Below are 13196 nucleotides of genomic sequence, written 5' to 3' on the forward strand. Positions count from 1 at the left end.
GTAGAAAAGCAGTGCCACCTTAGTTGCTCGTTGTTAGTTATGTTGATCCAGAAAAGGAGCCATATTCTAAGATGCTTGTGAGATCCTCTGGCACAAAGTAGCACAAGGCAACAAGAATAAATCCAGTAACAGCACAATAAAGAATTAACATTTACATGAACAGGCACCATTAAGAGATGAACTTGCTCATACTGTCGGACAGAAGGGTTTTTCCAGAAAAGTCACTACAGCATCAGAGAACTGTGCCACCACCAGAATACACTCATTCCAGAAATTTTAGAGTAAGTCAATGTGATCAGATTTTAAAAAGATAAAACTGCAATCAAGCAATTTTTTTAGTCTTAAGTTTGGACTCTATCATATCCTATAAAAGCTCTACTTTTGGGGGTAAGGAGAATGGTGGCGATGCTCATAACTGATAAACCATTTCTTGTTGTAAAATACTGGAAAGCAGACAACAATGAATTAAAGTGAGAGTTTTCTCCTGAGCAAGAAAACGAAACATATTATTAGCATACAGTCTATCCTTTTAAGATGGTAAAGGCCATTCTGGGTATCTGTAGGCAGCTGATTTCACTCTGCGATTTTTCAAATGCTTAGTCAAACCTTCATAATTTTAGAACAGTTCAGCAACCACCTGGAATTAAGTATGTTTAAGTCTAAACCCCTCTAAAACAACCTGGGTATTGAAACTCAAATACAGGCTAAAAACTCATGATAGAGGTAAAAGTTATATATATTTTTCAAGAGCTTTGGTTAAAAGGAATAGCCCACTAATTTCTCTGCAACTCCAATCCAGGTTTTTTTTAAAAGGACTCTGGAGTTCATGGAAACTTTTCATTTGCTACTTTTTTTTTCAGCAGTTGAACAAATGTGGAAGGGACAAAACCGGAACATTAATGTCAGAAAGCAGCAGTATTTTTGATTCCTCTCCCCACTTCCCCACCTCAAAATACATACTAATGCAAGAGTAAGTAAACAAAAAAGAAAAAGCTCTAATTAGAAGTATGTGCAATTGACAATGTATTCTGAAGATTTCTTTTCCCATTTCTTAAAGTAATCAGTTTTTTAAAAAGACAATTCATAGCCTCCTTTAAGACACCTTCTGTAAAAAGGAGCACCTGGTTTCTGGTTCTTTCTGAGTCCACATAACGAAGTGGCTTGCTAGCAAAGCATACAAGATAAAAGTCTGAAAAGGTGGATACCACAGATATGACCTAGAATCAAGTTTCCTCCCTGCCGTTCCAGGTATCTTCTTTCCACACTTGAGCATTAGCAGACAAGGATAGCAACAATGGTTACCTCCAAGATCACCAAATCCACCTTTCCAAAGGCACAAAATATATGTAGGAGTTAAAAAACAACAACAACAACAAAAAACCTGATGGTATAGCTCAGTAGAGTACTCTTGTGTAAAGCATTAAAAGCATCAGCCTCTTTTATTTTGTGACAATTTTATTGAACAGTATTCAAGACTTCATCTTTATAAACAAAAACCTCTGCTGAATGATGCCACGGCAGTATTTGCTGGCAATGTTGTGGCCATATTGGCAATGAATCATTTTTATTGTGTTTGGTTTCTAACGCTTGGACTACTATAGAACTGCCAGTAAAACTAAATGTGGTAATTTTGCAAGAGTGGGAAATAAGTTTTAAAAGTGATCACTGCTAGAAATTCTTTACAGATTTAACTAGCAGCAACTTTATGGTTTCTTTACTCATTAAGTGTTCTTGAAATTGATGAGTGGATTTATTTTTAAACATTTGACCCACACCTGTACACAATGACAGAATCCAATAAAAAGGACTTTGAGTTTGATTAAGGCTTTCATGGATCCTTATTTTATCCAAGGTATGTTTGCTTATGTCCATATACAGCCCTAGATTTTCATCCAGTGGGTTAAGACTGACCTAATTACACTGAACATTACTCTCTGAAATTTTGAATAAAAATTTCCCTAATGAAATTTTCACGGTTGATGCTTTGACAACTTGGAGCACAAAGCTAGGAACTACATTTCACTTAACAGTGTTGCTTTTTTTTTTAAGCCACTAATAATTGTACATCCAAACTACAGTATTAAACACAGAATACACCTCCAAATTTTGCTTGTGAACTAAATGTTTCACTGAAGTTCAGAAAAAGTTTACAAATTTGCTTATTTATAAAATACATTTCGTAGATATCTCTAATCCTTTGAACTAAAAAAATCCAAAAACACCCCGGCGGCAAGGGGGTGGGAGGAATTAAACCTAATGGAAAAGATTCTCTTCCATTCATGTCAGTCACCAAAGACAAAATTTACACATAAAATTGAAAATATCATGATAGTGTTTACAAATGCACACAACTTTGAGCAAAGCTTTACAAATCCTTCATACCATACAAAGCAAATGAGAAAATAAATTCATTTTCACCCCAAACCTAGTTTTTCTGAGAAAGTTTGCAGGAAGAGAGGTATGAGTAATTGCACAGAACATATTTTCAAGAATTTTTTTTAAACTCAAACTCCAATGCCCATAACAAGATGAACAGTACGCTTAGCAGTTAGCACTCTATTAATAAGTCTCAGATACACAAAAATCAAGTTCCAGAGGGCAAAGCATTTAATTACATTTCACAACGAGAGAAGCACTGTTGTGACTCAACCAAATATGAAACATAGTTCTCTCCAAATTCTACACAAACCACTATTTTCTTAATTTATTTAATTTGATGAACAATGAAATCAAGTTTTCCTTTTCAGCATTTATCTAAGATGTAGAAATAACAAAGTAGTTGCAATAAAGTATATGAAATATTTAATAAGATTGTACGAACATATAACCAAAATAAACTGTGAAAAAAGATAAAAGACTTTCATCTTCAAACAACCCATTTTTCTAAAATGAAAATAGTCAGCTCTCCAATGGGAAAATAATCTGCAGTTGAAATAAGACTCCCAAGCAGCGCTGAAGTTTTCTGCACTCGGTCTTTGGAATGAGAAATGATTACTTAACAGAAAACTTAATTGAACAGCATATATAAACATCATATTGCTTTTTTAGTTGAGGAGGCAATATCTAGTGATCTGTCAAAGCAAATTTGTATTCATGAATTGTCAAAAGACCCACAACACAGCCATGTCTTCTTTGAAAGTCTAAACAATCCTTTCCCTAAACAAAAAATCCTGTACTGTCAATCCTCTAAGATTGTAGTGATGAAAAGGCTTTCCAAATCTTATCACGCAATGAAACTGCTGCCACTCTTAACTCTAAATTACACGAGACGCTGTATTTCAGTGTTCCACTAACTTGCAACACCAAAAAGGCACTATTTTCTTTAATAGGAAATACTTCTTTTAAAAGGCTGACCCCTTTGTAAGTACATTGATTTGCAGGAAATGTTGGGGATATTTCAAACCAAGACAGAGGCCCATGTAAAAGACAAAATTTGTTTTTCATGATATCTCACCAATCTCCCATTCCATATGTTTATAATATAATGTGACACATCTTTAGAGCATTTTAACTAAGAAGGAAAGTAACCATAAGTAGAGCCTTTTGTAGCAGTGAGCAGGATGTTGTAAGGCAAATGTTTTCATGACAAGGACACTTACCAACCAGAACCCATGTGGTCCTCCTGCCTTAGTGTCCTGAATACCAAAGAAGAGTATGAAAGGGCAAGGAGTCTCAATTCTCTCCCCTCTGGCAGCTGCACTTGTACTCTGTATGAAGAGTTTTTATGAACAGGCTCCTGATCAAACAACTAGACCAAAAAGCCTCCAAGTAACAGGATTAAATGCACATCTATGGAACAGCTTATGAATCTTTTATTCTAGAACACTACTGCTAACAAAGCTAACAATTTCAACTTCAGTTTTTAAAAAACCTAGATATAATGCTCTTTCTTATAAATGGACCCTCTTTGTTTAGTTACAGGCCAAAATTTCACACAAATTTGGGACAGAAGGAAATTGCCAGAACATTAGTCCATCATGGACAGGACTTCAAATCTGGCATCTTAAACAATGATTATTAGAAGTGGTTTCTGGTTTTCAATGCCATCTAAACAACATGAACAATTTTTAAACTGACTAAACTAAAACATGGCGGTCAAACCAAAAAGGCTCTGGTAGGTAAAGGACTCCATATTTTATTTTTCTGGCAAAAGTACTTATTTCACACAGTTTTAAGTGTGACATTAGAAATCAAAGTTCAAGGTTATAGGACAAACCAAGTGTGGAGTTTTATATTAAAACAACAACAACAACAACAACAAAACAGTTCTGCTCATTTACAAATGAGTCAATTAGGCAAACAAAAAAGCAGCAACTTCAGAAGCAGGACTGTCTATACAGCAAGAACCCTCAAGAAGCAATAAAGGTACATACAGTGAATCTGTATACAGAGATTTTATTCAATTTTAAAAGAAAATGAGGACTTTAGACAAAGCTTTGACCCTATAACAAAGCAAATCTGTCCAGCTTTAAACCAAATTCCAAGAGTAGCCAACTTCTATTTTTCAGCAGCTGGCAAGAGCACCCTTAATGAGCTCTATTGACATTTCTATTTTCTTCATCCCATATGGTATAAAACAAAACCAATCTAAACTCCTTGATAAGCTTTATGTGGTCATTTGTGTTTTACAAATGGTTTCTCTAATGGTACGCCAAAATCATTTTTGTGTTCTCTCCAGACAGCTTTACTGTAACATACAGCAGTATTTATCCTGGTAGTGAGTCTTCTGTAAACAGTCAACCAATGCTCTATGTTATAGAAACCAATCTATATGCAATTGAGACAATCCACAGGTTCTAACCTGGAAATACTAGGAAAACAATCTGGATGCATTAATCACAGCACTATGAAAATCTACCCTATAAAGAATTGATGTGAACAGCTACCCTAAGACAAGTTTTACTTTCCTTGAGCCTATAGGTCTGTCATTTAAGTCAATGACAGCAGCTGTGGCTTCATCCCGAGATTCGAAGGCCACCATGGCTTCGCCTGTGGGCATACCTTTTTCATTGTATTTTAAACACACTGAGCCTGGGATCACTTGATAGCCATAAAAGAAATCTAAAATCTCATCAATAGACACAGTGAAGGGCATATTCTGCACTTTAATTACTGTTGGTCCTGGTTTTCCAGAACTAGATCCAAAGCCAGGGGGACCACCAATGTGAATTGGGCCAGGGCCAGGCCCAGGGCCAGGCCCAAAGGCTGGTGGCCCACTCAAATGCCCAGGGGCACTTCCAAGACCAGGAGGGCCACTTCCAAAGCCAGGGGGGCCACCTAAACTACCAGGGCCATTTCCAAAATTCTGAGGGCCTCCTCCAAATCCTGGCCCACTTAAATTATTTGGTCCACCTCCAAAACCTGGAACATCCAGTCCTAGACCAGGCAAACCACTATTTCCAACTGAAGGCATACCAGGCCTAGCATCACCAAAGGCCCCTCCTAATCCTGGAGGAGGGAGTGGTGGCCCAAAGGCATTCGACCCACCAAAATTACCAGGAAAGTTAAATGGAGGCCCATTGCTGGCCTCCTTAGATCCTACAGTCAGGAAGGCATGCTCTTCACCTCCTGCACCAGGCATTCCTGCACCGGGCATTCCCGCACCGGGCATTCCCGCACCAGGCATTCCCGCACCGGGCATTCCTGCACCGGGCATTCCTGCACCGGGCATTCCCGCACCGGGCATTCCTGCACTGGGCATTCCCGCACTGGGCATTCCCACACTGGGCATTCCTGGAACTGGAGGATTACCTGGCACAGGCATCTTTAACCCTTTTTTTCCTTGGGCAGGGGGATTTTTTTCAATCTCTCTCATATCTTCTAGAGTAACTACATGAACAAAAGCTTCTCTCCCATTAAGTTTTTTACGGTGTAAGCGTTCAGACTTACGTGCATCATCTTCATTTTTAAACTGAACCAATGCCTGTCCTAGACCTTGCCCATTGTTATCAACAAGAACATGTACAGCATTTTCATCCACTGGGATTCCTTCTAGGAACTGAAGAACATCCATCTTGGTAATGCTGAATGGTATATTTGTTATGTGAGCACAGACTTTGGCAGAGCTGACATCCCCCTCCGGATTTAACATCATTTCCCTCTGGTCATAGCTGAAGTTCTGCAATCTTTTACGAATCATATCTATCTTTTCTAGCATACCTTTCTTAGTAATTGGATGAACTTGAATAAAGCGATTGCCCATGTACTGTTTATGACGACAGAGAGCAGCCTTATAGTCAGCCTCATTCCTGAATTCTACGAAGCCTTCACCAGTTGCTTTCCCATTGGGTCCATAAGCAATATAAATACTATCTTCCACAATATCCAACTTTTTAAAAAAATCAATGACATGTTTGTTTTCCGCTTCAAATGGCAGCCCTTTCAAGTAAACACAAAAACCAGCCTCATGTGGTGATCTTGACCTTGACCTTTTCTGCCCACTGGGCGATTTTGACCTGGGAAGTGTCTGAGGAGGGGGATGGGTTTGTCCAGAAGGTCCTATACTTTGCTTAAAAGTGATATGGCCTCCAGCAGCTACCCACTGTCTCTCTGTGGCAGGACTAACTTCCACATAGCGTTGAATCATCAGCATTCTGTTTCGTTTCAAAGCTTCAAATGTATCTTGAGGGGAGAGAAACTTAACCAATCCATTCCCATTATTTCGACCTACATGATCTTTCAACAAATGCACTGCATCAACACGGAGCCCATGGAAAAAATCCCTGACATCATTTTCCATTGCAGAAAAGGGCATTCCATGCACACTGACATACAGATCATCGGGGTTGATGGGAAGCGGTTTCACACTGCTTTGAGAGTTCATCTGGATAGGGTTAACAGGATTCAATGGACCCAGAAACACAGGGTTCAAGTTATTGTTCAGATTCATAGGTGCTCCAGAGCCATTCATTCCAGCAGGTAGAGGTGCCACAGGTGGCGGGTTCAAGGGTGGCATGCCAGACATGGGTGGCAGTGGGGTCATAGGTGGCACAGAAGGGACTGGGGGAATAGGGGGCACAGGAGGCACGGGAGGCAATGTAGGTACCGGAGGAGGAACTGGTATTGGGGGAATGGACGGCATTGGTGGCAAAGATGGCATCGCTGGGATTGGAGGAATTGGTGGTGGTGGGACTGTGTTCATTGGAGACGCTGTGCTCGGAATGGTTGAGCTAAACGTTGGGCTCCCAAATGAAGCCCCCATATTTGGAGGAGCCGTTCCTATGCTGGCTGTGGAAAATGTCTGTATGTTTTTGTTGCTTTCATGAACAGATGTGGCGGCAGTAACTACACTGGGTGAAGGATTATTAAAGTTAGGTACTGTTGTAGGCAAGTTTACCCTGCCACTCATTCCTGAGCTAGGTGGCGGTCCTGATCTACTAGCATTTGCTGGTGGTATATCTAAGTTGGCAGTTTCAAAACGTCTACGACTCAGTTCAATCATATTCTGCATTTCCGTTTTACTACTCAACAAAAGTGTTACTTTTGACCCTTTAATTGTACCACCTGTGCGCATCATACCAAGCCTTGCATCTTCATCAGTGGCAAAAACGATGAAAGCCTCACCCAGTTCACCCCCTACAATATGCACGCCCCCATCAGGGATGGTCAATCCAGAGAAGAAGTGGCGAATGTCCATGGTCCCCGCCACAATTGGGAGACCTTGCAAACGGATGACCACAGCCATGCTGCGCTGAAACCACACACACCTGCAGATGAGAAAAGGCAACGGCCAGGTCAGACTCCTGTTTATCACACCAAGTTTTTAACTACAAGAATGACCAGCTACCATATTAGGCCCTCAAATATACCCTCAAACTATCACAAGCAATGCAGGTTTTTTTTTATTTGAATATCCTAAAAACTGAACATTATGTGCCATTTACAATGTAAAACCTAGACAATTTCAACTTCCAAAAGGCATTAATTCTGTAAACAATTAGAAGTTCAGTCCCATGACTCAAAAGTTTCAGGGAAAAAAAACCACCATAAGAAGTAGAATCACCAATTACATCATTCAGACCACTAATTATTCAGTAAGATTTAAAAGAAATGTGTAAGTCAAATCAGGACACAAAGTTGGACAATCTGCAGGGGAAAAACATGCAAAGGATGTATCAAAGTTAGTATTTAAAAGTGGCTTAGCATTTTCCTTATAAACATGACAACTTTGTAGAATTATCAGTGTCATTTTATATGACTCAATCTCAAAATGCAAAAAAGAAACAGAAAACTGGAATACTAATGAATTACAAATAATACTTAACACTAAAGTAGACTCAAGTCTCAAAAGAGAATGGACTCCATATTCAAACTAAAACTCTTCAATCTGCATTACAGCTCTATTTATTAAAGAAAACTATATATGGAATTATTTATTACAGACAAGGTTAATACATACAAAGAATCCAAAAGAAATACTGAATAAAATAGCCAAAATCTTAGTTATCCATATTCATCACGCCAAAAAGTAGAACCTGGTTGCAGTGCCATTCACCATAGCTGTTTTAATTAAAACTCAGATCCAATGACTTATTTCCAAACTCACCATTAAAAAAAAAGAAACAACACACACATACACACTCAAAAAAGTCTCGTTTTTCCCAAAGAAGGCTGATAACGAAAAAAGGATATTTTTTGGTTTTGCTTTTGTTTTAAAAAGAACAAGGGTATGAACTTTATTCAGTGACTGTTACAGTCTTTACTCAACATAACTCCTGTGGTATTTCTGGGAGCTCACTGGTCTCCTTAAATAAAGTCCCATTCTGAACTTTTTCTTTTTGAGAAGTTTCTCCCAGATTTAAATAAAATTTCAGTATTTCAGTTCTTATGGCTTCCAAGAGCAAATGTAAGGGAAGCCCTTTGTAAAGTGATATAAAACAAATTCTTGGGACTGGAAAAAATATTAATTTGAAATTTATGTGATCAACAACATGGGGTGTTTTCCAAGCCATCTTAAAAGTCAACTTTTAGGGACGCCTGGGTGGCTCAGTCAGTTAAGCGGCTGCCTTTGGCTCAGGTCATGATCCCAGGCTCCTGGGATAGAGTCCTGCATTGAGCTCCTTGCTCAGCAGGGAGGCCTGCTTCTCCCTCTGCCTGCCGCTCTCCCTGCTTGTGCTCTCTCTCTCTCTGACAAATAAAATTAAAAAAAAAAAAATCAACTTTTAAATATAAACCTCTTAAACCAGTTCTGTGACCTCAGAAAAATTATAAATGATTTGAGCTTTGGTTTTATCACTTCCCAAACAGGAACATTAAAAGAGCTACTGCAAGCTCTAAGAATCCTGTAACTCCATGAAAGCAGTTTTTCAATGTTAAATACTGTGTGAATATTAATTTGATAAAACAAAATCTGTAATTATATCTCAACCAATATGACTGCTGTACACAAAACAGAAATGTACTGTTTGGCTTTCACAGTTTTCTCACACACATACACAAAAATAAAAGCCACTTTCAAATTTAATGAAGAAAGATGGACTGGCAAACAGAAAATGCTCTTTGTGAGACCATTATAAAACACTAGAAATTTGGGGGAGGAGGGAAGCTTTTCCTTTTTGGTTTGCAAGAGTCAACAAGAAAAATTAATACTAAAAAAAAATAAATCACACCAACAAACTCTTTTCTTCTTATTTACGACTATTTAGCAGTCTATATGAAAGCTCATCAAGAAGATTTCAAGACATTAAATCAAATTCTCATTCCCTACTGTCTGTAGCATATTGGCTACATGCAAAATGAAGACAGCATTCCTGTTCAACTTCAAAAAAATGCTTGATCACTTAATCACTCAATCATGGGTAAGTAATCTAGGCACCCAAACACTTGAGAGAGAGAGAGATGTTAGTTTGCACTGGGACAGTAAAATGGGAATTTAATATAGTCCCAAGAACACAAAAATTAAACACATGGCTAAAGAGACATACACAGTAATTCTTCAAAAAACCATCTGCTACTAAGAGAAGGGCTTTAGTGAAAGTCTGCACAAGGTACAAATGAAAACATGATATTGAAAAATCTGCCCAGATTACCAGCTAGAAAAGGGCTGAGGATTAAACCAAAGAACACAAGAGTTATTCATAAAGCCATCTAAAGAGAAAAACAGTTTTTAGGTTCTGAAAAAATATGAAATAAGATATGCTATTCTTCTACTAAGTGCCTGTTTGACAGGTAAGTCATTTCAACTATCTTGAGCCTACCTTTGTTATTTAACAAGAGGGTTAGATTCCAATCACTAAAGTTCCATCTAAAGTCAAAATAGGTACTCTAAAACGTATGACCCATTATCTACACCTTTACCTCTAAGGAATATTAAAAAACCATACCAATAACAAGCACCTATATTTGTAATGAGTCTGGAATGCTACCCTGAGGAAAAAAAACAGCTTACTGCCTAATAATCAGGAATTCAGCAGAAGAAATGCATCCATATAAAACTGAACCCCGAAGAAAGCAACAACTGTTCAAGGCACCCAGTCCACCCCACCCCCATCCCTCAGATAAGACTGTTAAAAAAAAGAAAAAGAAAATCCCCCACAATTCAGTTACTACACATATTTTCATGTTACTAAATAAGCTGTCTCATTTTATTTTGTATAAAAACAAACCCTCTATTCAAAATCTCTTACCTGATAAAACAAGAGATGTATTTTCTTAACAAGAAGTAGAGGCCAAGTCAATCCTGTGGGCAACCAATTAAAACCAACTTTTAGACTGCAATAGAGAATAAACGGAGGCAAAAATCAATGCAGGAAACACAAAACAACACGCACAGGCCACACTGAACTGTATATTATGAAGGCGAGTCTGAAACCACCACAGAGTACTTCATTAGAATGCATATTAAAAAAACAGAACGAAAGAAAGAAAGAAACACATGTACCAAAATCCCACACATACTTGTTACTTGGTATTGCTTTCAAATTTGAGTATCTCTCAAAACATTATATATTTACATACATCAAGAATGTGCCATAAATTAGTCCAAGAATGAATCAATTAAAAACTAAAACAGTCATAAAGCTCAGCTTCACACCTGGTAATTACTTTTTTCACTTGATGATTAAACCAGTCCAGAAAATTCCATTAATACAAGTCCAACTACAACCTATTTCCTCAGGTCCCACCAAACACTTGATGAAAAAGCGCAAGTTCACACATAAACAGTTCCAAGACAAACGACAAAGTCATCAATTCAAGGGTACTTATGGAAATTCTTGCAATTGCTCTTTCAAAATATTTTCCTTTGTACCAAAATAGCATCAAGCACTGAGAAACATAAATGAAGTGAAAGTTCAGGCTATAATGATTAATTCTTATATAAAACCACTGGGGTTCGAAATCTTAAGGAAAAGTGCTTTCTTTACCTTCTAACACCAAACTGTTCCAAGAAACTTGTAAAAAAAAAAATTCCCTAAAAATGTCTGGCATATTAAGAAGACTCCCCAAAGTAAAAATGAGTCACTCATCTCTTACTGGAATTTCTCCCAAATTGGTGAAGTTGTGAACAATTCACAAGCAATATGTAAGACCAAATAATTAAACAACTACATTCAAAAAGATCATTTTTTAATTCAGAGAAACAGAAGAAAATCATCATTGTTAAGTATAAAAATTACCAACAGAACACTACTTAGAATGATGCTCATTTTTAACTATCTTTCAAGTTCGAGATACCACCTGTGAGCTTAATATTCATCACCAAAAAGTAAAACATATTAAAAAATTTCAGTGTTACTCCAATTTTTTTCTAAAGGACAAGCTAAACATCTTCTAGACAACTACTCAAATTACTCAAGAGTGAGACTGTTTTGTCACAAAAGCTATGCACATATGTCATAAGCTATGCACATATGTCATAAGCAATGCTTTCAAAAGCCCAGAGCACTGTATTAATTTTTTATGTGTTGTACAAATCAGTTCTAATTAGGTCTAAAGAGTTTTAAAACTATTTAAAAGCCACACCTAGAAGTTTATCTAACAGGTCACAAAGGGAAACATGAAACACACAAAAAAGCCTGCTTTTAGGTAAAGGCTATGCTCAATGAGGAAGAGCATGAATTTTGTAATATTTTCTAAATGTACAAGTTTGACTCTATAACCAACAGAACCACAGTAATTTTCTAGTTAAGCATTTATGATTAACAGATGATCCCCCACTGGAGATTACAATTCAAAAGGTCTGGTATGGGGCCAGGATATGTGCCCCGAAGGTAAGGGAAACAGGTTCCTCAGCCTCTTCCCTTCCAGACCCAAGAAGCCTCCAAATGTCCATCTGGATACGAACAAGTTTAGAGTCAGCCAGTTACACCCAAAGGGAACACACTAGACCTACTATCAAAAATTTCTAAAGGGTTGCCAGAAATTACTGTAACAAGAAGGAAAATCTCATTCCACAAGAAAAAGTTGACATTCCAGCTGAATTCGGCAAATGCCTCAAATTTTACGTTGTTCAATTTAAAGTACAAAATCAATCTAGAAATAAACTCATGAATCTTTTCTATTTAAGCAAAGGGGAAGAAGGCCCACATCAACCCATACCAAAGGAAAGGTATGCAGAAAGTTCAGGCTAGAAGCTAGAACTTCATAACTCTTGGTGTTACACTTCTCCCTTCAAATGGACAAAGTACATAGAAACTGAGAACTGTAGTAGTACTTTTGTTTTCAACACCTCACTTTGTAAAGAGCACAATAATTTAATAGAAGCACCACTGTTCTCCAGGAACTACTCATTCCTGTGTTCTAAACGTCAACTAGCAACAGAATGCAGGATCCCAAAATGAAAAATCCATTCCAACCACATTAAGACTTGGTGAATTTTAGAAGGGTAAGACTGAAACAGTTCTATGCAACAAAAACAATCTAAAACACATGTTTTACTTATTTGTAAAGCATAAAGGTACAAAGGAGAAAATGGGCCTGATTTGCCATTAAATTCACTGATATATTTCAGAAGATCTAAAACAAAAGGTTGCTCTAGTATACTTTTCCACTTTGTTAGGACTTAGTCCTAACATAGTGGCTTTGCTTCAGCTATAGAAATACCAGATACATGAACAAATTACAAATATCTGCTATGAACATTCAGCATATTATTATGACACGGCGTATTTTCTTATTTACTAGTCATTTCAATCACTTGGAATTTCAGAGTAAAATGTCTGACAACAATCCTCTTTTATCAGGAAGCCAAAGCACAA

General features: G+C 37.5%; 1 protein-coding gene across 4 annotated transcripts in view; it reads right to left on the reverse strand.

Annotated features, from left to right (window-relative positions):
- Positions 1-13196, reverse strand: part of CPNE1 (copine 1) — a 35085-nt gene that overhangs the window by 18693 nt on the left and 3196 nt on the right. The window contains exon 1 of one of the 4 annotated variants that reach the window (XM_021689001.1): positions 7564-7605. The exons of 2 other annotated variants lie outside the window; for them this stretch is intronic. Coding sequence is in view for 1 of the 2 variants with exons in the window: in XM_021688999.1 (XP_021544674.1) it covers positions 5890-5904 (15 nt within the window). In the remaining variant the exon portion in view is untranslated. Of the gene's footprint in view, positions 1-5889; positions 5965-7563; positions 7606-13196 lie in introns of those variants that run through there. One more of the 4 variants, XM_021688999.1, reaches the window with a different exon arrangement.

This window comes from Neomonachus schauinslandi, chromosome 10 (assembly GCF_002201575.2).
Source record: "Neomonachus schauinslandi chromosome 10, ASM220157v2, whole genome shotgun sequence".
NCBI classification, from domain to species: Eukaryota; Metazoa; Chordata; class Mammalia; order Carnivora; family Phocidae; genus Neomonachus; species Neomonachus schauinslandi.